General features: G+C 37.2%; 1 protein-coding gene across 2 annotated transcripts in view; it reads left to right on the forward strand.

Moving 5' to 3' along the window:
• NCAM2 (neural cell adhesion molecule 2) overlaps positions 1-26,311 on the forward strand; it is a 545,993-nt gene that overhangs the window by 431,799 nt on the left and 87,883 nt on the right. For both annotated transcript variants that reach the window (XM_065913597.1, XM_065913598.1), the window contains exons 10-11: positions 6,742-6,929; positions 11,173-11,269. In XM_065913597.1, coding sequence (XP_065769669.1) covers positions 6,742-6,929; positions 11,173-11,269 — 285 coding nt within the window. The remainder of the gene's footprint in view (positions 1-6,741; positions 6,930-11,172; positions 11,270-26,311) is intronic.

The following is a 26,311-nucleotide window of genomic DNA, read 5'->3' on the forward strand; positions in this document are numbered from 1 at the left end:
ATGGAAAAATTTCATTCTTTTTTAAGGCTGAGCTTTAAACACCATATATTCTTTATCTGTTAAACCCAAAAGATTTAGACCACTTGGTAGAGAAGTAATCATATAGGTCATTCTGTCAGGTCAGTTAATTTCTCTTTCTTGGTTCTTGCCTCCTTGCAACAAAATATAAAATACTGAACTACAGGTTTTAAAACAACACACAGATTACAGCTCAGTTCAGCTCAAATAGACAGAAGACACTTCCAACATACGCGGGCAGGCTTACCCCAAAGGAGTTCTCTTTTCCCTCTTAGCTTCACCCTTTTTATATTTCCAGTCTCCTCCTTTTGGTTATGTCCTGTGCAGAATAGGGCCCGTACCCACTGCCAATCAATGAAAGGGAAGACAAATGGGCATATGCTCGAGACCGACTGATAAAATTACAAGTTATATAACAGCAGGCTCTGTGGGTTATTTCTTCCCATATTCAGTCTGTTATGTGTTAGTTGCTCAGTCATGTCTGACTCTTTGCAACAAAGATAGTGGAGGTAATGGAATTCCAGTTGAGCTATTTCAAGTCCTAAAAGATGATGCTGTGAAAGTGCTGCACTCAATATGTTAGCAAATTTGGAAATCTCAGCAGTGACTACAAGACTGGAAGAGGTCAGTTTTCATTCCAATCCCAAAGAAAGGCCATGCCAAAGAATGTTGAAACTACCACACAATTGCACTCATCTCACATGCTAGTAAGTGATACTTAAAATTCTCCAAGCCAGGATTCGGCAATACATGAACCGTGAATTTCCAGATGTTCAAGCTGATTTTAGAAAAGGCAGAGGAACAAGAGATAAAATTTCCAACATCCGCTGGATCATCGAAAAAGCAAGAGAGTTCCAGAAAAACATCTATTTCTGCTTTATTGACTATGCCAAAGCCTTTGACTGTGTGGATCCCAATAAACTGTGGAAAGTTCTGAAAGAGATGGGAATACCAGACCACCTGACCTGCCTCTTGTGAAATCTGTTTGCAGGTCAGGAAGCAACAGTTAGAACTGGACATGGAACAGCAGACTGGTTCCAAATAAGGAAAGGAGTACATCAAGGCTGTATATTGTCACCCTGCTTATTTAACTTATATGCAGAGCACATCATGAGAAATGCTGGACTGGATGAAGCACAAGTTGAATCAAGATTGCCGGGAGAAATATCAATAACCTCAGATATGCAGATGACACCACCCTTATGGCAGAAAGTGAAGAAGAACTAAAGAGCTTCTTGATGAAAGTGAAAGAGGAGGGTGAAAACATTGGCTTAAAGCGCAACATTCAGAAAATTAAGATCATGGCATCTGGTCCCATCACTTCATGGCAAGTAGGTGGGGAAACAGTGGCTTACTTAATTTTGGGGGCTCCAAAATCACTGCAGATGTTGATTGCAGCCATGAAATTACAAGACACTTAATCCTTGGAAGGAAAGTTATGACCAACCTAGACAGCATATTAAAAAGCAGAGACATTACCTTGTCAACTAGGTTCTGTCTAATCAAGGCTATGGTTTTTCCAGTGATCGTGTATGGATGTGAGAGTTGCACTGTAAAGAAAGTTGAGCAATCAGTATTGTCAAAATGGCTATTCTGCCCCAAACAATCTATAGATTCAATGCAATCCCTATCAAGCTACCAACGGTATTTTTCACAGAACTAGAACAAATAATTTCACAATTTGTATGGAAATACAAAAAACCTCGAGTAGCCAAAGCAATCTTGAGAAAGAAGAATGGAACTGGAGGAATCAACCTGCCTGACTTCAGACTCTACTACAAAGCCACAGTCATCAAGACAGTATGGTACTGGCACAAAGACAGAAATATAGATCAATGGAACAGAATAGAAAGACCCGAGATAAATCCACGGACCTATGAACACCTTATCTTCGACAAAGGAGGCAAGGATATATAATGGAAAAAAGACAACCTCTTTAACAAGTGGTGCTGGGAAAACTGGTCAACCACTTGTAAAAGAATGAAACCAGAACACTTTCTAACACCATACACAAAAATAAACTCAAAATGGATTAAAGATCTAAATGTAAGACCAGAAACTATAAAATTCTTAGAGGAGAACATAGGCAAAACACTCTCCGACATAAATCACAGCAGGATCCTCTATGACCCACCTCCCAGAATATTGCAAATAAAAGCAAAAATAAACAAATGGGACCTAATGAAACTTAAAAGCTTTTGCACAACAAAGGAAACTATAAGCAAGGTGAAAAGACAGCCCTCAGATTGGGAGAAAATAATAGCAAATGAAGCAAAAGACAAAGGATTAATCTCAAATATATACAAGCAACTCCTGAAGCTCAATTCCAGAAAAATAATTGACCCAATCAAAAAATGGGCCAAAGAACTAAACAGACATTTCTCCAAAGAAGACATACAGATGGCTAACAAACACATGAAAAGATGCTCAACATCACTCATTATCAGAGAAATGCAAATCAAAACCACAATGAGGTACCATAACACGCCAGTGAGGATGGCTGCTATCCAAAAGTCTACAAGCAATAAATGCTGGAGAGGGTGTGGAGAAAAGGGAACCCTCTTACACTGTTGGTGGGAATGCAAACTAGTACAGCCGCTATGGAGAACAGTGTGGAAATTTCTTAAAAAACTGGAAATAGAACTGCCATATGACCCAGCAATACCACTTCTGGGCATACACACCAAGGAAACCAGATCTGAAAGAGACACGTGCACCCCAATGTTCATCGCAGCACTGTTTATAATAGCCAGGACATGGAAGCAACCTAGATGCCCATCAGCAGATGAATGGATAAGGAAGCTGTGGTACATATACACCATGGAATATTACTCAGCCGTTAAAAAGAATTCATTTGAATCAGTTCTAATGAGATGAATGATTATACATTATACAGAGTGAAGTAAGCCAGAAAGATAAAGAACATTACAGCATACTAACACATATATATAGAATTTAGAAAGATGGCAATGATAACCCTATATGCAAAACAGAAAAAGAGACACAGAAGTACAGAAGAGACTTTTGAACTTTGTGGGAGAAGGCGAGGGTGGGATGTTTAGAAGGAACAGCATGTATATTATCTATAGTGAAACAGATCACCAGCCCAGGTGGGATGCATGAGACAAGTGCTCGGGCCTGGTGCACTGGGAAGACCCAGAGAAATCAGGTGGAGAGGGAGGTGGGAGGGGGATTGGGATGGGGAATACATGTAACTCCATGGCTGATTCATGTCAATGTATGACAAAACCCACTGAAATGTTGTGAAGTAATTAGCCTCCAACTAATAAAAATTAAAAAAAATTAAAAAACAAAAAACAGTCCATCTTTTGAATCTCAGTTTCTTTGTCAATAAAAGAGAGACAGTAATAGTGAAAAAAAAAAGAAATTTGAGCACTGAAGAATTGATGCTTTCTAATTGTGGTGTTGAAGAAGACTCTTGAGAGTCCCTTGGACTGCAAGGAGATCCAACCAGTCCATCCTAAAGGAGATCAGTCCTGGGTGTTCATTGAAAGGACTGATGTTGAAGCTGAAGCTCCAATACTTTGGCCACCAGATGTGAAGAGTTGACTCATGTGAAAAGACCCTGATGCTGGGAAAGATTGAGGGCAGGAGGAGAAGGTGATGACAGAGGATGAGATGTTTGGATGGCATCACCGACTCAATGGACATGAGTTTGTGTAGGCTCTGGGAGTTGGTCTTGGACAGGGATGTGTGGCGTGCTGTGGTTCATGGAGTCACAAAGAGTTGGACAGGAATGAGCGACTGAACTGAACTGAACTGAACTGTAGCCCTACAGTCTCCTCTGTCCATGGGATTCTCCAGAAACAACAATGGAGTGGGTTGCTGTTCCCTTCTCCAGGGAATCTTTCCAACCCAGGGATCAAACCCACATTGCAGAAATATTCTTTACCATCTGAGCCACCAGGGAAGGCCCACTCAGTCTGTTATAATCAGATATAGAATTTTACGAACCCTTAATGGGCTCCTTGCTATGAAAGATTACTTGGAGAAGCCTCTGTGATTAGGCTGCATCCACTGTGTGTTTAGGGTCCAAATGCAGGAGTTGGAGAAGTCTCTGGTTGTTTTGTAGCATATCTGTGAGTTCTCCTGGGTGTGTCTGGGATGGGTTTCAGAGACCAATTTTTATCACCTTTAGCCAGGCCATTCTTCATTGCTCCATGCGTAACTTCTTTCCTAACAATTCCATTTCCTACTACCATGATGAGGGAAAGAATAGGATCTGTGGGAACACAAAGTAGTGAATCTAACCCACAACTGAGTGTTGTGGAAAAGCTATGTTAAGTTAGTGTGGAGCTTAGTTTTGAAGGCAGCCAGGTAGAGGGAAGGGTAGGCACGTTGGAAGTTGAGGGAAAACCACAAGCAGATATGTCTGTAATATTTAGCCAAGTGCCAATATGAGTCACTATTTATCCAGTCCTCCTTTGAGAGCCATTGAGTTCTTTTGAACTTTATTATTAAAACAATGTGCTAAAAGTCCTTTATATTAACATCTGATAATGCTTATACTTCTTTTCTCTGGAGAGATATTTAAGACTGCACTGCAGAATCTTAAGGCTTTTGTGTTTCTGAGGAATTATCCCAATTTTTTTCTCTTCAGTAATTTATGATAAAGTCCACATAACCAAAATGTTGCTAGTACTTCATATTATAAATCTGTTCCTGGGTTGAATAGAAATTCAACTGTCCCTGGTTAAAATTACTCCAGATCATCCCATACCTACAACTTAGTACTAGAATAAGCTTGATAGCTCTTACTCCAGAACCCTCATTCTTAAGAACAGAGTAACACCTTCCTCACAGGTTATTAAAAAAATTCCATAGAATAAAATGTATAAGCTTACTGTCATATAGAAAGTATTTAATAAGAATCTCATACTTCTATATGATATTGGCATTAAAAACAGACAGTAAAACATACATAGGACAAGAATATTTAAATGATTATCTATGGCATTTGTACCAGAGATTGTAATTCTTACATTACATATCTGATATATAGTCTGTTGATATAACAAAACTGGGAGGTCATTATTAAGTAATTTGAGTAATAAAGCAAAACTTATAATTCATACAATTTTAAATTAATAACTTATAAGGGATATTAAGTTCTAAATAATTAATATTAGTAACAAGAATAATCAGTTTAAATACCAAGAACAACAACAACAGCAAATATATCAGCAGCATTTTAACTAGCACTTAGTTTCAGTTCATTCAGCTGCTCAGTCAAATCTGACTCTTTGCAACCCCGTGGGCTGCAGCGCACCAGGCTTCCCTGTCCATCACCAACTTCCGGAGCTTACTCAAACTCATGTCCATCAAGTCAGTGAAGCCATTCAACCATCTCAGACTCTGTCATCCCCTTCTCCTCCTGCTTTCAATCTTCCCCAGCATCAGGGTCTTCTCCAGTGAGTCAGTTCTTTGCATTAGGTGGTCAAAGTATTGGAGTTTCAGCTTCAGTATCAGTCCTTCAAATGAATATTCAGGACTGATTTCCTTTAGAATTAACTGGTTTGATACCCTTGCTGTCCAAGGGACTCTCAAGAGTCTTCTCCAACATCACAGTTCAAAAGCATCAATTCTTTGATGCTCTGCTTTCTTTATGGTCCAACTCACATCCATCCATTGCTACTGGAAAAAAACATATCTTTGACTATATGAACCTTTGTTGATAAAGTAATGTCTATGCTTTTTAATATGCTATCTAGGTTTGTCATAGTTTTTCTTCCAAGGAACAAATGTGTTTTAATTTCATGGCTGCAGTTACCATCTGCAGTGATTTTAGAGCCCAGGAAAATAAAGTCTGTCATTGTTTCCATTGTTTCACCATCAATTTACCATGAAGTTATGGGACTGGATGCCATAATTTTAGTACTTATTTTAGGATTATGTTTTTATGAAAAAGTTATAAATATGAATCCCTTTAATTATACAATCAAGCTATTGAAACTCAGAAAAGTCATAGTTGATTGGCATTTGGCCTCCATCATACTTCTAGAATGGAACAAAACAAAAAACATGTCTATGTCGCACAACTCGGTTTTGCAATTAGCTTTCTACAATGAAATGATATATATTTTTTTCTGTTTTCTCTCACCTATAATTATAATGGTCTGGTGTAGGGGCCTGAAAATTGAAATATCATTATAGGAGCTAACATTCAAATTAACTATTATTGATTACTTTACAACATACCTACTTATTTAATACTGGAAAAGACATTTTAGGAAATATTTGTTGTGACATTGCCATTTCAATTTAAATTTTTTATCTGCTTTAAGTTTTTATAGGAGAAATTACATAACTAAGCCAAGGCTTAAAAATGACATAAGACCATAGATTTTATTAAGTTTTATCCTAAACTCTCACTTATAATGTGAGTTGTTCCAGAAATATATTTCGCTAATGTAGGGAACCATTAATTTACTGGAAGGAAATGTTTGTCAGATTATTAAAAGCAAACAACTGTGTTAATATTTCATATTTTAATAATTGGCCAACTTTGAATACTTTATATTAAAATGATTTGTTGAACCAGCAAATGATATATTTTCATGAGTTCTAATTTCACATGTTAAATATATCCAATTAGAATAACAATGGCTTTTTTTGTAGTCAATAATGATTACTACTGTGTATACTAATTAAATGACTATCTTAAAGGAAAGGTCTATAATGTTATATTATATTGCCTTACAGATGCTCCCAAGTTTATATCAAATCAAACAATTTATTACTCTTGGGAAGGAAACCCAATAAATATAAGCTGTGATGTGAAATCGAATCCACCAGCATCAGTCCATTGGAGAAGAGAGAAATTAGTCTTGCCAGCTAAGAACACCACTAATTTAAAGACATATAGTACAGGGAGAAAAATAATATTAGAGGTAAGTCTTCATTTCATATCAACAAATTGTATTATTTTGGCAGTTATCTACTATTTTAGAATATATTTAGATATCCTGATATATAAGTTATTATCTATAATTCTATAATATACATATACCATATTGTATATATTTCATGTTTATTTGCTTAAAGAGAAATTTTATGCATTTGGATCATTGTCCATTAATGGTTAGTGTCCCACTATTTACTAATATGGGCTTACTTATATAGATATATGGGCATATAGCAAACATCATTATTTTTCATGAATTTATATTTGAAAAAAACAATGTATCAGGAAAAAGTAGGGAGAAAGAATGAATAGTCTGTCAGTTATTGAGGGCCAAAAGTTCAATTTCAGTGTTGCTACTAGGCATTGAGTTTGTGATTACATCATCCTGCTTCCTAGACTGGCATAAATGTTATCAGCTGGATACATATTTACACGTTCCTAAATAAACCAGATTTGCTTGTCCATTGCCTCATTTAACATTGTAGATAATTGTTTTTATACTGCTGAGTGCCTGGTCTTTAAATTCTGTTGAATGCATTTTATTTTATTTATTAATTGTAGATTATGTTTGTATATCAATTTCCAAAGTTTATCTATGATCATCAGCCATTCTAATGTATGATGATTTCATAACAATTGAGAATCTTTCTCAAATATCATGTTTAGCTAGAAAGGTATTGTATTTTCTCTACTAGTTCAATATACATAAATTGTAATAATGTTTGTTTTAGAATAACATTTGATATCTTTATTGCATTAACTTAAAGGTGCTCTCACAGGTACCCTGTTAACTCTTTCACCTAGTAACTGGACTTAGTAAAACATTTGTTTGATGGAATGATTTCAATATCACTTCTGCCAAATGTTTGGATAATTGACTGATTATCAGAATACTTTGTCTAAATCTATTTCAAATACATTTTTTTAAATTATCTGTATTAGAAGTATTTACTGGCAAATTGATAGAGAACTCAGTTTCACAAAGATTTTCAGATTCAACTGCAATTTTTGGTATTTACCCATAGTAGAAAATTGAGGTTAGATTTGGGATAGTGTATGAGTCTACTAGGGCTGCCATAACAAAATAGCACAGACTGAGTGGCTTAAAAAAAATAAACTATTTTTTCACACATTTATGGAAGCTAGAAGTCCAACATCCAGGTGCCCGAAGGACTGGTTTATTGCAAGTCTCCTTGGTTTGCAGGCGGGTGTTCTCTCACTGTTACCCATATAACCTTCCCTCACAGTAGGCAGGGAAAGAGGAGAAAATGCCCCATGTCTTTTCCTCTTATAAGGATGCCAGGCCCCACACTTGTGGCCCCCAAATACAGTCACATTAGAGAATAGGGTTTCAGCGTTTGAATTTTGTCAATAGCCATGATTCAGTCCATAACAGGTAGATTTACGTTCAAGTTTAAAAGACAGACTAATCTGTAATTTCAACTTTACTTCATCTTGACACTTTTCAGTTTCTGGAGTAGCTCATAATTCTCCATAGTTGATATAAGCAACAATTTTTAAATTGACATTTAAATATTTTATTAATATAAAGTTCTCATGTCATTTCTCCTAGAATGCCATTTCTCTCAACACAAAAGTGAAAACTAAGCAATGTTTGTCTATACGTAGCCAAGTAATCTGTTTCTTAGGGCACTGACCTTGAGCATAAACTTTTTATATGTATACTATTTTCAAAAATTAAGTTTCAATCCTGAATAAATAATACAGATGTATGACAAAAACGAACTTAAAACACACAAAAAACCAAAATAATAATAACAATAAAAAGCAGTAATAATATTACTAATTTTGAATTAGTAGCATACATAGTCCCTTAGGATGTACATTATAATGATTTTTCTCTATTAATTATTATAGTAGTTACATAATTGCTACTACTTAAGAACATATAAAAATAAAATAAATTTTACAATTAATAATAATCTGGTTAATAGTAGATTCCTTGACTTAACAACTTTTTTCTTTAATTACATACATATATTCAGTTTTTAATGTGAATTTTAAAAAATAACAAAACATTTTATAAATCCTTTTGGTTCTTGCCAATAAATGTATTACTCAAGGCCTTACAGATTTGGTCATTTGTTTTCCCTAGGTGCTCCCCTGAGGTAATAGGATAGCTTTTTAATATATGAGAAAATTTGATTCAGAAAGTTTCTAATAGGCAGATTGGAATAATATCCTGCCCTTAAGGGTTTCGGAAAGAGCTTACAAATTCTTTATTAACATTGTTCTCTCAGTTTATATTTTGGTGTTCAAAACTACACTTGGTAATTTATTATATTCTATCAAAGCCCAACATCTGAAGTAAACTTGAATTATTTTAATTGCATATTAAAATGTGAAGAAGTAGTATCATACGTAGATGTTTCTAGTACTTATTGAAGGAATATTTTATATATCAAACATGGTTAATATGAATATATGTTAAACAAATATGAATTATATACCTTTGTTATATATTATTATATATTTTTATAAAATTATCTATTATTTCACTGTGCTGGCATTGAACTTTTGAAAACCACTTATTGGACTTTGCTGCTTTCCTAGAATAAACTAAATAGGCTGGAGGGGACATGATTTGACCCAGTTGTCTGACCTGTGGTTTTTTTAATGGTCTGTGTTACTAGGGATAGTTTCTCTATTTGTTAATCATAGAGCATGATAAAGAGATAACTTATTTCAGCTAGAATTACAAAGCCTTTGCCTTTGATAAGTGAGCTCCCAGGAACATAAAACCAAAGCTGAACTGAGCCTTTTAAAATGTGTTCCAGTTAGAATAGGTATGTTTAAGTTACTTTATTGGTCTTGAGGTACTGTACAATAGTCAGGATTCTTTGTCACGGCCATCCTGCATTTGCATTGCGTTTATTCAGTACACATTCTTCCCTTTGGGATGTACAAATGGCTTTCTCATATATCTGTAGAATAAAGATATTTTTTAGTAAAATTTCTTTCTGTGTAGTAATATTATTTTCTAGTTAAGTTAGCCTGGTTTATTATAACCTGAATGTATGAAAAATTAATATTTTAGTCACTGAAAAGTACTTATATATGAGCTGTTAAAGTTTCTAGTCCTTAAAGCTATGATCTATTCCTAGATAGACAGCTGACCAGAAAATGAATGACACCACTTTTTGTACCCTTTCAGAATTATCATCTTCAATAGAGCTCCAAATTGCACTTTTAGTTAATAGCATCCCATTATCCCGAAACCATTTCCCCCCTTTGGGATAGACTTAAATTAGCAACAACTCTGTTGTAAGCTTATTCTCTCTTAATAATAGTTATTGGAATTGAAAATTATATCTTTACAATCACCAAATCTCTTTTCTGAATTGATACTTCAGAATTTTGGTACATTAGAATTACAGGGTTGGTCCCACTGTTCAACAATAGAATCCAAGAAGGTTAACTTAATTATGTATTTCAAATGTGTGAGGACTGAGGTCAACTATTTTCCACCTAAACTGAAAGAGAATGATAGGAATTGAACAGCAATAAGGGCAAGATACTGTTATTAGGTATCAAGATAATGTGCCTGCCAACAGGGATTGGTACACTGGGAAATATTTTATTGCAAAATACCTTCCTGGAAAGATTTTTATTTTAAATAGATCCTCACCCTTTCTTAATATTTTATGTTTAAAAAAATCATAAGAGGAAGAGAAAGCTGTCATATTTTGAAACTTCCTTGAATTTTAAACCTGCCTAATGGAAGACAGCAAGGTAGAAAACAGAGTTAACAATGCTTTTGTTACAAGATTCCTGTTTTCACAAAGTCAAGTTTGTAGCAATTGCAGAATACATATTTTTCAATCTGTTCTATTTTCTGAACTTTACATATATCAATATCTAATGATTTTTCTCTTCAATATATGTAACAAAATGGTAGTGTTTATCTACTTAATAAATCAATAAACTAACTGTAATTTACCTGGTCCTATGATGGGTTAGAGTCCATGGGGTCATAAAGAGTGGAACAGGACTGAACGGCTAAGCACACGCACACACATGGATAGTACAGAATTATGGATTATATCTTAAAAAGAGAGAATGCTTACTTGATACAGAAAAAAGAGTTATGGCAAGGAGTTGTCAGTAATTGTATATATAGGAAGATGGTAGTGATGCTAGAGACTATTTTGAAACTTCTGTGGTATTGTTTTAAAATTGTGAAACTTTTATTATTATAATTATTTTAGATTGCACCTACATCCGATAATGACTTTGGACGATATAATTGCACAGCTACTAATCGTATAGGAACAAGATTTCAAGAGTATATTCTTGCTTTGGCTGGTAAGTATAATGCAGTAATTTCTGATATCTCATAAAATATTTCCTAAAGTAAATAGTTTTTATATTTTCATAATCCTGATACAGGTTACTATGAGAAAGATAGAACTGGTGCTTAAAAAATTGTAACAGTTCTATATGATACAGTGAGGACTTAGATTGTATTCAGTAATCAAGATTAATTTTCATTCTGATTCTGATTTCTTAAGACATATGTTTCCTAACACTTTTGTGTTAGGAAACATATGTCTTAAGAAATCAAACTGTATTCATGTAAAGTAAGAGTCTTGTCAAAAAATAGCAATAAAATATATCTTTAGAGAAAATAAAATAATCTGTTTTAAAATTATAAAATTGAAAGAATAAATAGTAACTTTATTGTTAAAATTTAGTTATGTAACTTGCTGAAATATGTTTCATGTTGTATATTTAAAAGCATTCCAGTTCTTCCCTTAAAGCTTAAAATATATAGATGTAATATTGTGCAGATTAAAGTTTACCTTAACTAGAAATCTAGCTATGTTTTTCTTTATATTATATATATATTTATATTTATGTGTTTATATAAACACATATAGATTTTGCCATCAGTACAAGACTGATTAGAAATATGGAAATATCCATTTTTATACTTTGCAAAGTTCAGATGATGTAAATATAATTTATTATCTTCTAGGTCCAGGTAGAGAAATATCAGAAAATCACTGTAATATTATATTTTAACAGAATAAATAACTTCCATGAAAATATTTTAAAACTTTTTCATAGAAAAGCTAAATTATGTAACTCTAAGTTTATATTATTATGAAGTATTTCTTTTGATATGTAGATATATCTTAAATTCATTAGTTGTGAAGATCAAAAGGGAAATTTAAAAGTTATGAAGCTAATAATAATCAAATTATTATGTAACTGGAAAACCTGCTCTTCTCCAATTCAAGTTTTATTTTACTACATTAGGGGTAAAGGAAGAGAAAGACTCTGTGGAAAGGTTGTAGGGAAGGAAACGATAAGGAAAATATTAAGATTAGAGGGAGTTAAGATAGAAAGGAAAAGAGGCAGAAAATGAAGAAATAAGGGCGAATATAAACCAGTGTGTACTGTCTACTAGGAAGTCATTAGAAAACTAATCTCAATGAAAATCATTGGAAGTAGACTGTATGCAGTTAGGCATATGAATAAATCTTTGTACAAGCAAACTAAATTCTAGGAAATGAAATGTGTTAAATCACATCAAATTCATTTATAATAAATTGAAGTATTAACTGTAGTGATAAGAAGCATCCACTACTCATGTTAATTCCAAGCTTTAGAAAATTAGGCAAATGTCCTTGTAATTAGTAGAAACTACTTATAAATAATAGCTAGACATATGATTACTATATATATTATAGTTAATATAATTATATTAACATTGATATACTATTATATATTGCTTTTTTGAAAAATGACTTCATTTTTCAAAAGGTAGAACTGATAAATGACCTTTTTGTATTTTTTTTAGTTTTTGGAAATTCATAATTCAAGAAACTATGAAATATAGAACATTATACTGATGAGATTTAAAGTCTTATTAAATTCATTACATAATATCTATGTAGTTTCATATCTCATTTTACAGTAATATTTTTCATTGATATTTTATACATATCCTTTTAATGAATCTATGAAATTAGTGAGTTTCCCCTCTTTCCAATTATAATTAAAAAGCATGGAGTCACAATAAGTCAAACATGACTGAGCAACTAACATGATAAAATTAGAAAATGTGTATTCATAATAAGAGTTATTATGTTATTGGAACTATAACAAATGCTCCAATTGTCCTCATATTCCAAAAGTTTGTAATGAATACAGGCTAAAACTTTGTTTCAGAAAAAGATTCATTCAACAGAAATTGTTATGAACATATAAAAATGAATTGGACACTGTGTCTTGGGTAGGAAACATACATCTAAATATCAACATTAATAAATATAATTCCTTTGATGAGACTCCTTTATTTAGTGTTTATAAAATTTAGCCTTTCCTACAGAATTCAAACACTGAATGTATAATTTGATCTTAAATAAAATATGAGAAACATTATATAGAAATTGAAATATTTCAAAATATTTGTTAATACCACAGTTTAATATTTCATTGGCCTATGTGACCTAGTAAAAGGTCAAGATCATTTGACTTACCATATTTTACCCCGTAACATATTACTTTGCTCCTAAAGAATGATAAATTAAAGCAGGCAAATTAGGGTGAAATTTTGTACTACATATACAGTGAGAAAAGAAAAAGCTACATTTTTAATTTCAAAAATATATTCTGTATCCTTCCCTTCCTTCCTTTCTTCCTTCCTTTTTTTCCCCTCCTGAATAATTGCATCCTAACATCTGGCTTCCCTGGTGGCTCAGATGGTAAACAATTTGCCTACAATGCAGTAGACCCAGGTTCAATCCTTGGGTTGGAAACATCCCCGGGAAAGAAATGGAGGCAATGCACTGCAGTATTCTTGCCTGGAGAGTTCCGTGGGCAGAGGAGCCTGATGGGCTACATACAGTCCATGGGGTCGCAAAGAGTCGGACAGGACTGAGTGACTAACACTTTCACTTTCATTTTTCACATCTGAGCAAAGTGGGCATTTTTATGTGGATGGGGTAGGGCACGGCAACCCAGCATATGATGTTTGACATTGAATGTAGTGAATGGAGTTAAACGGTTTTCATTTGTTCAGTGTGAGGTGTTGGAGCTCAGGCTTGGTAAAAGGGTGCGCCTGTTTTAAGACAAAGACAGCAACCCTGAGAAGAGAATGGGAAGCTGATCAGAGTAAGGAGGGTTTTCAAAAAAGAAATGGGGCAGTGATGAATGATTAATTTCTGCCTAGTTTGTAGGGTTAGCACGGCTAATATAGCATGGCTAATAAAACCAATAGAATTATCTTGCCTTTGGGGAAGAGATCAGTAAATGCAAAAAATTAGAATGATCCAGAGCTAATGATTGGGTCTAGGGGGTACTCTGGTCTCATGTACATAGCTGGGTAGAGAAAGAAGTGGATGGGTGTGTGTTTGTGTTCAACCGCTTCTACGGGGAGCCCTTTGGCCAGGACTGTGATTTAGAAAATAATTTTTAAGATAATTCTACACACTGAGAGAACTTGAGAGCCCCAACATCCCAATAACAAAAGAGCATGCTTGGCAGCCAGATCTTAGTTTTTAAGTATCATTCTTCACTAAGAGTGTAGTCAAAGCTATGGTTTTTCCAGTAGTCAAGTACAAATGTGAGAGTTAGACCCTAAAGAAGGCTGAGCACCAAAAGTTTGATACTTTTGAATTGTGGTGCTGGAGAAACTCTTGAGAATCCCTTGGACAGCAAGGAGATCAAACCAATCACTCCTAAAGGAAATCAACCCAAAGTATTCATTGTAAGGACTGATGTTGAATCTAAAGCTCGAATACTTTGGTCAAATAATGTGAAGACTGGGCTCATTGGAGAAAGACCCTGATGCTGGGAAAGTGTGTGTGTGAAAGTCACTCAGTCGTGTCTGACTCTTTGCGACCCCATGGACTATATAGTCCAGGGAGTTCTCCAGACAGAATACTGGAGTGGGTAGCCTTTTCCTTCTCCAGGGGATCTTCCCAACCCAGGGATTGAACCCAGGTCTCCCGCATTGCAGGTAGATTCTTCACCAGCTGAGCTAGGGAAAGATTGAAGGCAAATGGTGGAAATGGTAGCAGAAGATGAGATAATTATATAGAGTCACTGACTCAATGGCCATGAATTTGAGCAAACTCCAGGAAATAGTTGAAGGGCAGGGAAGCATGCAAGCTGCAGTCCTTGGGGTCACAAAGATTCAGACATTGAGAGTAACTAGGTCTCTTTTTAAAACTGGCTAATTCTAGGACATCATAGATGATGAATGCACAGTAGTATCTGATAATGGGATAACGATCTTGTGTATTATGGGCATTGTATTTTATTAAACGATTCACAAATTTCACTTGATTTGCCACTTTTTTCCTTCAAGTCTTTTTCCTACATCTTTTTTTCACACAAGCTGCTATTTAGTGAGGTCTCCCATTCTATGCTTCATAACTGATTTGTTTTAACCTCAGTTCAGGACTCTGTACTTAGCCCTATTAAAGTTCATCTTGTTCATTTGAGCTCATCCTTTTAACCTACTGAGATCCTGTCAAATCCAATATTTTTGCTCTCTTTCCAAGCTTGATTTAATTCACAAATATCATGAAGCAGTCATTTCTATTTTTACCTATGTCATGGTTAAGCCTATGCAAGTCATTTTTAAGAATAGAGACCTTCTTACAGGTTAAGTTGGATCAATTGAACAGAATTCTGTTGATATGTTGATATGTAATTATAGTCAATCTACTTGCCCTTGTACCCTGACTACATTTTATCAAGACCCTTGTTCCATAAAATATAAAAGCAGGTTGAAATCAGTTCATTGGAAAACACACTTTCTTCAACTAAATATAAAACTAAGTTTCTCTTACATAATCAGTTTTGGGATATCTAACCAGTCCATCCTAAAGGAAATCAGTCCTGGGTGTTCATTGGAAGGACTGATGCTGAAGCTGAAACTCCAATACTTTGGCCACCTCATGCGAAGAGTTGACTCATTGGAAAAGACCCTGATGCTGGAAGGGATTGGGGGCAGGAGGAGAAGGAGACGACAGAGGATGAGATGGCTGGATGGCATCACCGATTCGATAGACATGAGTTTGAGTAAACTCCGGGAGTTGGTGATGGACAGGGAGGCCTGGCGTGCTGGGATTCATGGGGTCGCAAAGAGTCGAACACGACTGAGCAACTGAACTGAACTGAACCTGAAAAATCTACATCTTTCTCTTTTTTCCTATACTATAAGGAAAACTGTTGTTTTTGAAAATCACCTGACTTATAGTAGATTTAGATGATTTATTGAATGTATAAATTATTGAATGTTCAAAATGCTTCATTTTATTTGCTTATGAGTCATAGCTGTGTGTATGTGCTTTGTCGCTCTGTCGTGTTCACTCTTTGTGACTCCATGGCCTGCAGCCTGCCAGGCTGTAGTTTAACTGATAGTTATAAAAGTAAATGAACAAATAAAATTGAAAACAATTATTCAGTAGGTTAGTGTCACTATCTGTGAGGAGAAAATTTTATACATGTGTGATCGAATGATGTTAAAAGATCAATAGAATAATGATTTGATTTGGCATTCGGAGCAAACCAGATGGGTAATGAAATGAGGAATTTGCAATTTCAGATGTGCTACAGATTGGCTGTAATGTTAGATTAAGCTCACAATTGAAATAGGAAAAATATATAAAATTTATTATAAATAATGTGGCCACTTTAACATGGAGAAATGAGTGGTTATAAAATTATTTGAGAAGCAGGGGAGAGGGAAGGCATGAGATAGCCACCTGTCTTCTGACTTCAAGGTCATAATATACCTCAAGTGAGGTCCAAAGTCAAGTCTGCAACTACTCACCAGAGGTCAGGAAACTCTGCAGTCAAGCTATCCTTCTGCTGATTTCACAGCCCCCAGCACCAGAAATTGAATGGACTGTGGAGTAAGGAGTCCAGGTACTTCTGAAATCCACATCTGTATGTCCTCTGGCCAACGTGAACCTCCTCAGAAGAATAGGAATGGGACTCACACTAATCCAGCATGTTAAACCACTAAGATGTGCCATTCATCCTAAGAGCCTTTATGCTGATCACAACCATAGCAGCAAGTGAGCCTGGGGAATAAAGGTTTTAGCCTTCCATTTCTTTTGGTAAAGAGGCATAGTGACAGAAATGGAGGAGGGGTATCATCAGAAAGTATTTGAGGTAAGGATTCAAACACCATTTTAGAAAAAATGATTACAAATATTTAGAGTATTTAGAAAAATATTTTAAAAATCTTACGAGATTGACAAATACCAAATTATTCTGTTTGATCTAAGTTAAGCGATACAACACCTTCACTGGTGGGGAAGGAGCTGAGTCAATGACTCTGAACCACTGTATCTTAATTGCCATCTTCCCAGAAATCCAGGGAACCAAAGTTTCAGAAGTAAAGATGTTGGGAAACAACTTAGCTCGAAATAGCTAAGTTGTGTGATAGGCAAACTAAAGAAGAGCTTGTTGTCTGAGAAGAGAGTACAACTGCAGAAAGTTTGTCATTTGGGAGATCTTTTTAATTCATTGTAATAAGACAGAGAAGAAAGAGGGACTGAAAGTCCAAAGAAAGATAAAAGAAAGAGAAGAGCTCCCTGATGACACAGGGTTCTGCAGAAAAGTAAGAGTAATATCATTCTGAGATGAAGGGTTTGGCCTTGGAAAAATCAGAGGTTGGACTTCCATGAATCCAGAAGTGATAGGGTACAATTTGAGTGAACGAATATGATGATTTCTCTAAGCCCCTACCTTATCCTGACTCCTGAAGAAATGCTGTTTTTTAATCTCATGATTCATCATCAAGTTTAAAATGTTTTTTAAAAATTTACTTATCAAAGATATCCTTTGCAAGTACATTATATTCTTCAACTCTCTGTTCCTCCACATGAATATCTTTGGGCATGTGCTCTCAAGAGTCTGCTTTGTAGGGAGTATCTTCACTTTAGAATACTTTTTTGTTGTTAGACAGGGGAACATAATATTTGATGTATTGTTTTGAATTTGTTTCCAAATATCTGTGTGTGTGTATATATATATATATATATATATACACATATATATACACATATATATCTTCTTATCACCCTCTCTTCCTTATTCATCAGGTTGTTTATACTCTAACTTTATGTACTAGTTCCTTTCTATTGAAAGGTTGTTGCTGAACCACAAAAAGAAGCCGGGATTAATAGTCTCTGCTCCTTTAAATTCTCAGTGGTGGGTTTTAACCCTTCCTTAACCTCAGGTTGCAGTGGATACTGCTTCTTATGTGGAAATAAGTGCGGGTCTTTGAGCTTGACAACTACAGGAATAGCATTTTGTGCTCGACCCACAGATTTTCCATCAGCCCATACTCTAGGATTTACAGTTTGTTCAATTAAAGGGAGAGAAAGGGAGGGCTCCATATTCATGAAAACAGAGGCAAGGACTTTGCTCAGAATATCCCTCCCTAAAAGGGGTGAGGGAGACTCTGACACAACCAGAAACTCGTGCGAAAATAGCGCTGAATCCCAGTCACAACTTACAGAAGAACTGAAGTAATGCCTTTTGGCTCGTCCAGACAGTTCCATTATGGAAGCAAATCAGGAAGAAAGTGGGCCAGGGGCTTCAGTAAGCGCAGAGTAAGTTGCCCCAGTGTCTAAAAGGAGATCGACGGATTCCCCCCCCCCCCCCCCCCGGTTATTAATACCCGGGGTTCCTCAGGTGTAATTAGGATGGGAGCTTGTGTGGGGACCCAGGCACCTTCAGTCCTGATTATCTTGAGAGTCTAGCCCCTGAAACCTACGCCTCTGGGGGCGGTCTCTCCTCCAGCGTGGTCCTTTGCAGACCAGACATGGAGCCGGGGGCGGATTAGATGCCTGAGGACAATCCTGCTTGAGGTGCCCTCCTTTCCGTAGTAATAGCAAGCCCATTCCTTTTCAACTGGGTCCCTCTGGGCATTTTTCTCAGGCTGTTTAAGAACGGTTCTTACAGCCATTTCGAGGGCGTCAACCCGTTCCTTTGTCTTTTTCTGCCTTTCTTTCTTTTCCTCATATTCCCTATGATAATAGACTGGCTGAGCCAGTTGTAAGAGATTATCTAAAGACTGATTTGATTTGGTCCATATGCCCGTTTTAATAGCTTACGGTGGATATCTGGAGCCGAATAAGTGAGAAATCTATCTTTTAAGATCACCTTTCCCTAGTTTTCTACAGAAGTGATATAATTATAAAACAGTATTATACTTACGGGACCCTCCAACTGGCCACTGTCCACCATCCTCCAGTGGGTACTGCAGCCATGCAGTATCACATAGCAAGACCAAGTGTGTCTTCTTTAAGCCCTGGAGATCAAACCTATCCTAGTTTTTCAGGATATAGTTCAAAGGAATGAGGCTGGCATTGTTAGCTCCCATCTGTAAGAGAGAAAAGCGACCATAGCCATCTTTCTACTGGAGGCGTCCCTCCCTGCTATAGGTGGGGGATGTAGACAAACTTTACACCAAAGCTTTTCTTTCCTGGTTGGACTTAGTCTGTCCCCTACAGATGTAGGCACTTATCCCTCCCGGTTCTATCACCAAGACGGGGTGGAGATGCACCAGGGGTAGACCTAATGGCATCCCTGACTGACATCCAGCTCCTCACCATTAAAACCTTGCTTGCCTCTGATGCTACCCAGGGTGCAATCAGAGTAACCTTCTGGAATGCCTCCCAAGCTAATACCACTGGGGGAAACATTTGTCACCTGAGTGCCTGTGCATGACCTTGAGTATATTCCTGATCACAATAAGATTGGTACGAACATAAAACTGAAATGTTCTTCTAAGTGTCACCACACCAGTATAAGAACCTTCTCTGGTCCACTAAGAGCCAGCATTACCAAAGGGAAAAACCGCATTCCGGTTCCAATCTGAGTAATGTTTAACCTCAGAGAGGCTCTTGTAGCTAGAGCTCCATCTAACTTCCGAACTTTCAATTCCTAGTGAGGCTAGGCGCTTCCTGACTACCAATCCAAGTTTGGGACCTAAGTCATAGTACACAGCAACAGCATAGATCACAAGCCCCTTGAAAGTCTATGATCTGACAGATTAGGTTAGTACTTCTAATTCCCAAGGAGTTATGAAATGGTCAAAGAGACCACAAAGTTTGACCGAGAAAGGAGAGTTCGGTCCACATGCTTTGCCCATTTCTGATCGGTCCCCAAAGGAGACATTTGTTGCCTCTTGGCATCGGCAGATCGGTATAAACCCCTGGCAGGTTTCTGCCATAAGCCGTATGAGGTCACCGCGGGACCGCAGAGCAGGGCTCCTCACTTGCTTTGCACAGGGTGAGTCATTCATTCACACAAGCTCACTGTAGAGTTAGTAAAGTACAGCGGAAAACGTGTTCGCTAGGAGAACAAAGAACTAGAGCTCCAAGCATCCTCACCTTGTCCTGAAGAATCCCAGATGAGCCCCCAAGATGAAAGGTTGTTGCTGAACCACAAAAAGACACCGGGATTCTTGGCCTCTGGAAGAAAAGAATTCAATCCGGGGCCAGAGACGAGGGTTGATCACTCAGAGCTTTTGTGCAATAGAGTTTTATTAAAGTATAAAGGAGATAGAGAAAGCTTTAGACATAGACATCAGAAGGGGGCAGAAAGAGTACCCCCTTGCTAGTGTTAGCAATGGAGTTATAAAGGATGTCTGGAGGTTGTAAAGACCTCGCTAGACCTACTCCCATAATTTACGTTTTAAGATAACAGGATTAGCCAGGTTTTTTCCAGATACTATCTTCAAGTAGGATACATTATTGTTATATAATCCTAAGGATTGTAGAAGGACAAAAAAGTTTGTCCTTTCTTCCTCCTTGAGAATTCCAGACCCCTCTCTCCTTGGGGACCCCTGGACTTCTTATCAACTTATCTAGGAAATGACTCTCTTATTGTTTAATTGTATTGTTTTATTTTATCAGAATTAAAGTCAGAGGAGCAACTCCTCTTATTATTCCTTTACCTGTTATAACATGAAAATGGTTACCAAGAAAGACTTTTTGTTTTCTCCTTTATACTTTGATCAAACTGTGACTTTAGACATATGGTTAAATATCAAAATTTGTATCAATGTTATTTAGACACTGAGGGCTGTTTTAAAGAAAGGGGAAGTGGAATGATATTTGTCAATACCCTGTGATATATATCCCCATTAACTTACCATCACAACAGCAACTTTAATGCTGTTATTATTAACATTTTGCTTAAAAGAAAACTGATACCAAATAAGTTTCATTTGCCTAGAATCATACAGTAACTTCACAGACTATTCCTATGTGACTCCTGGACAGTGGCACCAACTCTTTGCTATTATACACAGCAAACATTTCTAAGCTGAATCTCAGTATTATATCTTTTACCTACCACTTGACTGAATATTGAAAGATGTCAATGGATACAAAATAAAGTGATAGTAAGAATGTGGTTTTCAGGGAAGGAGAGCAAAACTATGACGACTAATATTTACTAAGTACTTAGTGTTAATATATTTCAGGTTCTGGTGTACATGTTTTTCGTTACTTAATGCAAGTAACATCCCTAGCATGGACATTATTCTAATCTCCATTTTGGGGAGAAAAATACTGACTGTGGAAAAGATTAACAGACATGTCCAAGACTGCAGCTGATAAAAGACCAGATGTTGGATTTATAGATTCTGATGATATATATCCAGGCTCTTCACCCAATCCTATGCTGGTACTAGTGGAGATGAAAAGGAAAAGTAAATGTAAATAAAGTGTTTGTACAATTATCCTTTTTATTCATTCAGTGATAGGTGGCATTCATTAGTTATTGAGATGGAAGGATCTAAGAAGTAATTTACAAAGGTATGCTTGAAAGGTTGTTGCTGAACGATAAGACGCGGGATTCTTGGCCTCCGGAGGAGACGAATTCAATCCGGGGCCAGAGACGAGGCTGGATCGCTCAGAGCTTTTGTGTAATAAAGTTTTATTAAAGTATAAAGGAGATAGAGAAAGCTTCTGACATAGGCATCAGAAGGGGGCAAAAGAGAACCCCCCTCCTAGTCTTTAGCTGTATGGTATATAGTCACTCACAGTCCGTTAATGAAAAGAAAGGAATGTCATAAAATCTAGAATGGCACCAGATAATTCATCCCAGGCCATAAAACTATTGACTTGCACCTTGTACCAACAAATAGTTTCGTTTACATAGATTAGGGGAACAATACCTGAACAAGTAAGTTAGGCCCTTTGGCGGAACCAACTTGAAGATGGAGTCTGGGGTTCATTAACATAGCTTAAGACAACATTTCCATACGAAAAAGAAATGTATTGGTTAACTCAAGGTTTGGGAGTAGTTAGCTTTAGGTGAGACCAGGTGTCATGGCCACACAGAATGTTAGGAGAAACCTCCTTTTAATTTTGTATAGAGAAGGAAAACCAGATAGCTGGTTTGTTCTTTCCTGCCGGTTAAGAGAGAGAAAAATGTCTGGCACTTACAGTCTCATACCTCCATTTGGAGACCCCTGGCCTTCCTGCCTGTTACTCTCTCATTCCCCCCTTTTCTTTTAGGAGAATTATGTTGCCTAGGGAAAAGGGGCGTCGTTTTCATTCCATAACTGCTTCTGAGCTGACAAGGGGCGTTGTCCCTAAATTGGTGAGGCAACATATTCTCCTAATCCTCATAGTGAGGATGTCTGATCCAGGGGCCCCAAATAGTAATCGGAAGAAGCTGCAGTGATAGCAGGAGTTTGAGCAACCATTTGTAACTTAAAAGCTTTCATGCGACTAGAAACAAATCCAGTTACACAGTTACAGATGCAGGGAGCAAAGAGCAAAAACAAAACAATCAGAATTATTGTAATTAAGATAGTTTTCCACCATGGGGAACTAGTTAATGTCTCCCAAAGTGAGGCGATTGAGGCTTCAGGAGTATCCATGGCCCCAATCATCTTGTTCATGTGTTTAGTAAAATGAGTAACATTAGTGCTCATATCAGGTATATATGTACAGCATTGAGTATGAATGATGGCACAAGTTCCTCCTTGTGCAGCAAAATAGTGATTAAACTGAGACAGTGTATAATCAAAATTAAAAGTCACATTATGTCCATAGTTAAGGTACAGAGTATTACACCAGTTCATTCTAGGGTTGTTAGATGTCATCAGACGAAGAAGAGGCATCACATGTGATTGTTGTCGAAGGTATTCGCAGACTTGGAGAAAGTCTTTTCCTTGAAGTGGAGATGTCCACCATGGGAAGCCTTCCACTGATGAAGAGGGGAGTGCTCCGCAGACCCAACAGTTAGACCGATTGTGGAATGCAGCATAGGAGTGAGCCCAGGACAGGAAGGCACTGTCTTGAGGATCAAAGGGCAGACTCAGGATTTCTGGAGTCAGCAGAAGTAGGCTCACATAGACTATCAGGCCCATCTGAAACATACAAAGTCAGAGCATAGAAAGTAAAAACATAAAATGACATCACTTAGTTCTGGTCAGGGTGCCACCTCTTGACTCGAGTGTGATGTACCCAAGAATCAATTCCTGGCACTTTGACAGCTGTGGGAGAAGAAAGAATAACCTGGTAAGGGCCTTCCCAGAGGGGCTCGAGGGATGAGCCCCCAGATCCCAATGTTTTTGTGAGGACCTCGGTTCCTGGCTCAAATAGAGGCTTGCTGGATTCAGAGGCTGGGTCAGGAGTCGTCTCCCGGAGTTCTGTTAATGCCTGTTGAAAAGCTGAGAGCTGAGTTACATAATTAGTTAGCTCTAAGGCTTCAGGATCTATAACAATGTCTGTGCGTAAGAAAGGCCTTCCATAAATACATTCAAAGGGGGACAGTCCCTCCTTTTTGGGGGCAGTTCCAGCCCTCATTAAAGCTATGGGTTTCTTGAGTTAATTTGCGCAGATGTCTTTTGATAATGTCATTAGCTTTTTCAACCTTTCCTGAGGATTGGGGTCTCCAGGAACAGTGTGAGTGATACTCTATTCCTAGAGCTTTAGACACCCCCTGAGTTACAGCAGCTTTAAAGGCGGAGCCATTGTCACTCTGAAGGTTCCGTGGCAGCCCAAACCTGGGGATAATTTCATGGATTAAAATCTTTATAACTTCCTTAGCTTGTTCACTACGACAGGGGAACGCCTCAATCCATCCAGTAAAAGTATCCACCCAAACTTGTAAGCAAGAATATCCATTAGGTTTTGGCATATGAGTAAAATCAATTTCCCAGTCCTCTCCAGGATACTTTCCCTTTCGTTGTAATCCAGATTTTGCTAGCCTTTCCGTCTTTGGGTTATTTTTCTGACAAACCTCACACCGTTTGATAATGTTTTTTAAAGTTTTCATTATATTTTTACCTTCAAACAAACGAGAAGTCATCTGGTAAGTGCTTTCTACACCCAAATGAAAACTCTGATGTAAACCCTTAAGAATTTTCCACTGAGCATTTTCAGGAATTATTAATCGTCCATCCTCGGACTGTAACCATCCTTTATCAGTAATCTTTGCTCCTCTTTTCTCATATCTTTTTAATTCTTCCTCAGTATATTGTGGTTTTTCTTGTTCTACAGGACCTGTCCATATCAAAGGCGTCTGTAGGGAGGGGGTTTCATAAAGTGCCGCTTTTTTGGCTTGAGAGTCTGCTAACAGGTTACCGGTGGCTACTTTACTCCCATCCCTGCTGTGCCCTTTGCAATGCATAACCGCTACTTCTTTAGGACAATAGATAGCAGTTAAAAGTCTCTGGATCTCTCTGAAATGCTTAATAGGTTCCCCTGTTGCTGTTTGAAACTGTCTTTCTTTCCATACTGCAGCATGAGCATGCAAAGTCAAATAAGCATACTTAGAATCAGTGTAGACATTTACTCGCTGCCCTTTGCTTAACTCTAGAGCTCGGGTCAGAGCCACAAGCTCCGCTAACTGGGCGCTGGTTTCCTGGGGGAGAGATTTTGCTTCTAAAACCTGTTCAGCCGTCACCACAGCATAACCTGCTTTACGCTTTCCATCCCGAACAAAAGAACTGCCATCTGTAAATATTTCCATGTCAGGATTGTCTAATGGGGTATCCATTAGATCTTCCCGAGCTGCATAGTTTAAAGTTAGAAATTGGGAACAATCGTGATCAGGTGTTTCATCTTCCTTCTCAGGAAGGAAAGTAGCAGGATTTAAATTTCTACAAACTTAAAGCTTAGTTACTGGTCCTTCTAACAACAGTGACTGATATTTAAGAAGCCTACTGTCTGTCATCCAAATGTTAACCTTAGAATTTAAGATTCCACTCACATCATGAGAAGTCAGTACAGTAAGGTTTCGTCCAGTAATTATTTTTAAAGCTTCAGGTGCTAATAAAGCAGCTGCCCCAATTACTCTTAGGCAGTGGGGCCACCCACGTGCAATTACATCTAATTCTTTGCTTAGATAAGCAATAGGTAGCTGGTGAGGCCCCCGGGGTTGTGTCAAAACTCCCAAGGCCATACCTTTCCTTTCAGTGACAAACAAGTTAAATTCTGACCCTGTGGGCAAACTCAAAGCTGGAGCTTGCAGGAGAGCAGTCTGAAGAACCTTAAAAGCCTTTTGAGTATCTGGAGACCAAACCAGTTTGTCAGTTTGGGCCTGCTGAGTTTCAGCTATAAGTTTATATAAAGGCCGGGCAAGTTCTCCATAACCCGGAATCCAAATACGACAGTAGCCTGTGATTCCCAAAAATCCTCTCAATTGCCTTAAAGTCATAGGTAGGGGATGGTTTAGTATAGGTTTAATTCTCTCGGGGCCTATGGCCCTAGTCCCTTCTGATATGATTAGGCCCAGATATCTAACAGATTGTTGACAAAGCTGAGCCTTTTCTCTTGATGCCTTGTAACCGCAGCCTGCCAGAAAGTTTAAGAAATCTTCTGAGGCTCGTGAACAAGCTTCCTCTGTCTCAGCACAGAGCAAAATATCATCTACATATTGTAACACTACTGCCTCAGAGCTATTAAAATTTTGTAGATCCCGTGACAAACTTTGTCCAAATAAGTGGGGACTGTCACGAAATCCCTGGGGCAAAACTGTCCAGGTTAACTGAGAAGCTGGCTGAGTAGGGTCTTCAAAGGCAAATAGAAATTGACTTTCCTCTGCCAAAGGCACTGAAGAGAAGGCATCTTTTAAATCAATTACTGAAAAATATTTGGCTCGTTCAGGAATTTCAGACAGTAGCGTATAAGGATTAGGCACCACGGGGTGTAAAGGAACCACAGCCTCATTTATTATTCGTAAATCTTGAACTAATCTCCACTTATCATTTGATTTTTTTACACCCAAAATAGGAGTGTTGCATGGACTGTTACAGGGAACTAATAGTCCCTGCTCCTTTAAATTCTCAATGATGGGTTTTAACCCTTCCTTAACCTCAGGTTTTAGTGGATACTGCTTTTTATG

The sequence above is a fragment of the Muntiacus reevesi genome, chromosome 21, assembly GCF_963930625.1.
Source record: "Muntiacus reevesi chromosome 21, mMunRee1.1, whole genome shotgun sequence".
NCBI classification, from domain to species: Eukaryota; Metazoa; Chordata; class Mammalia; order Artiodactyla; family Cervidae; genus Muntiacus; species Muntiacus reevesi.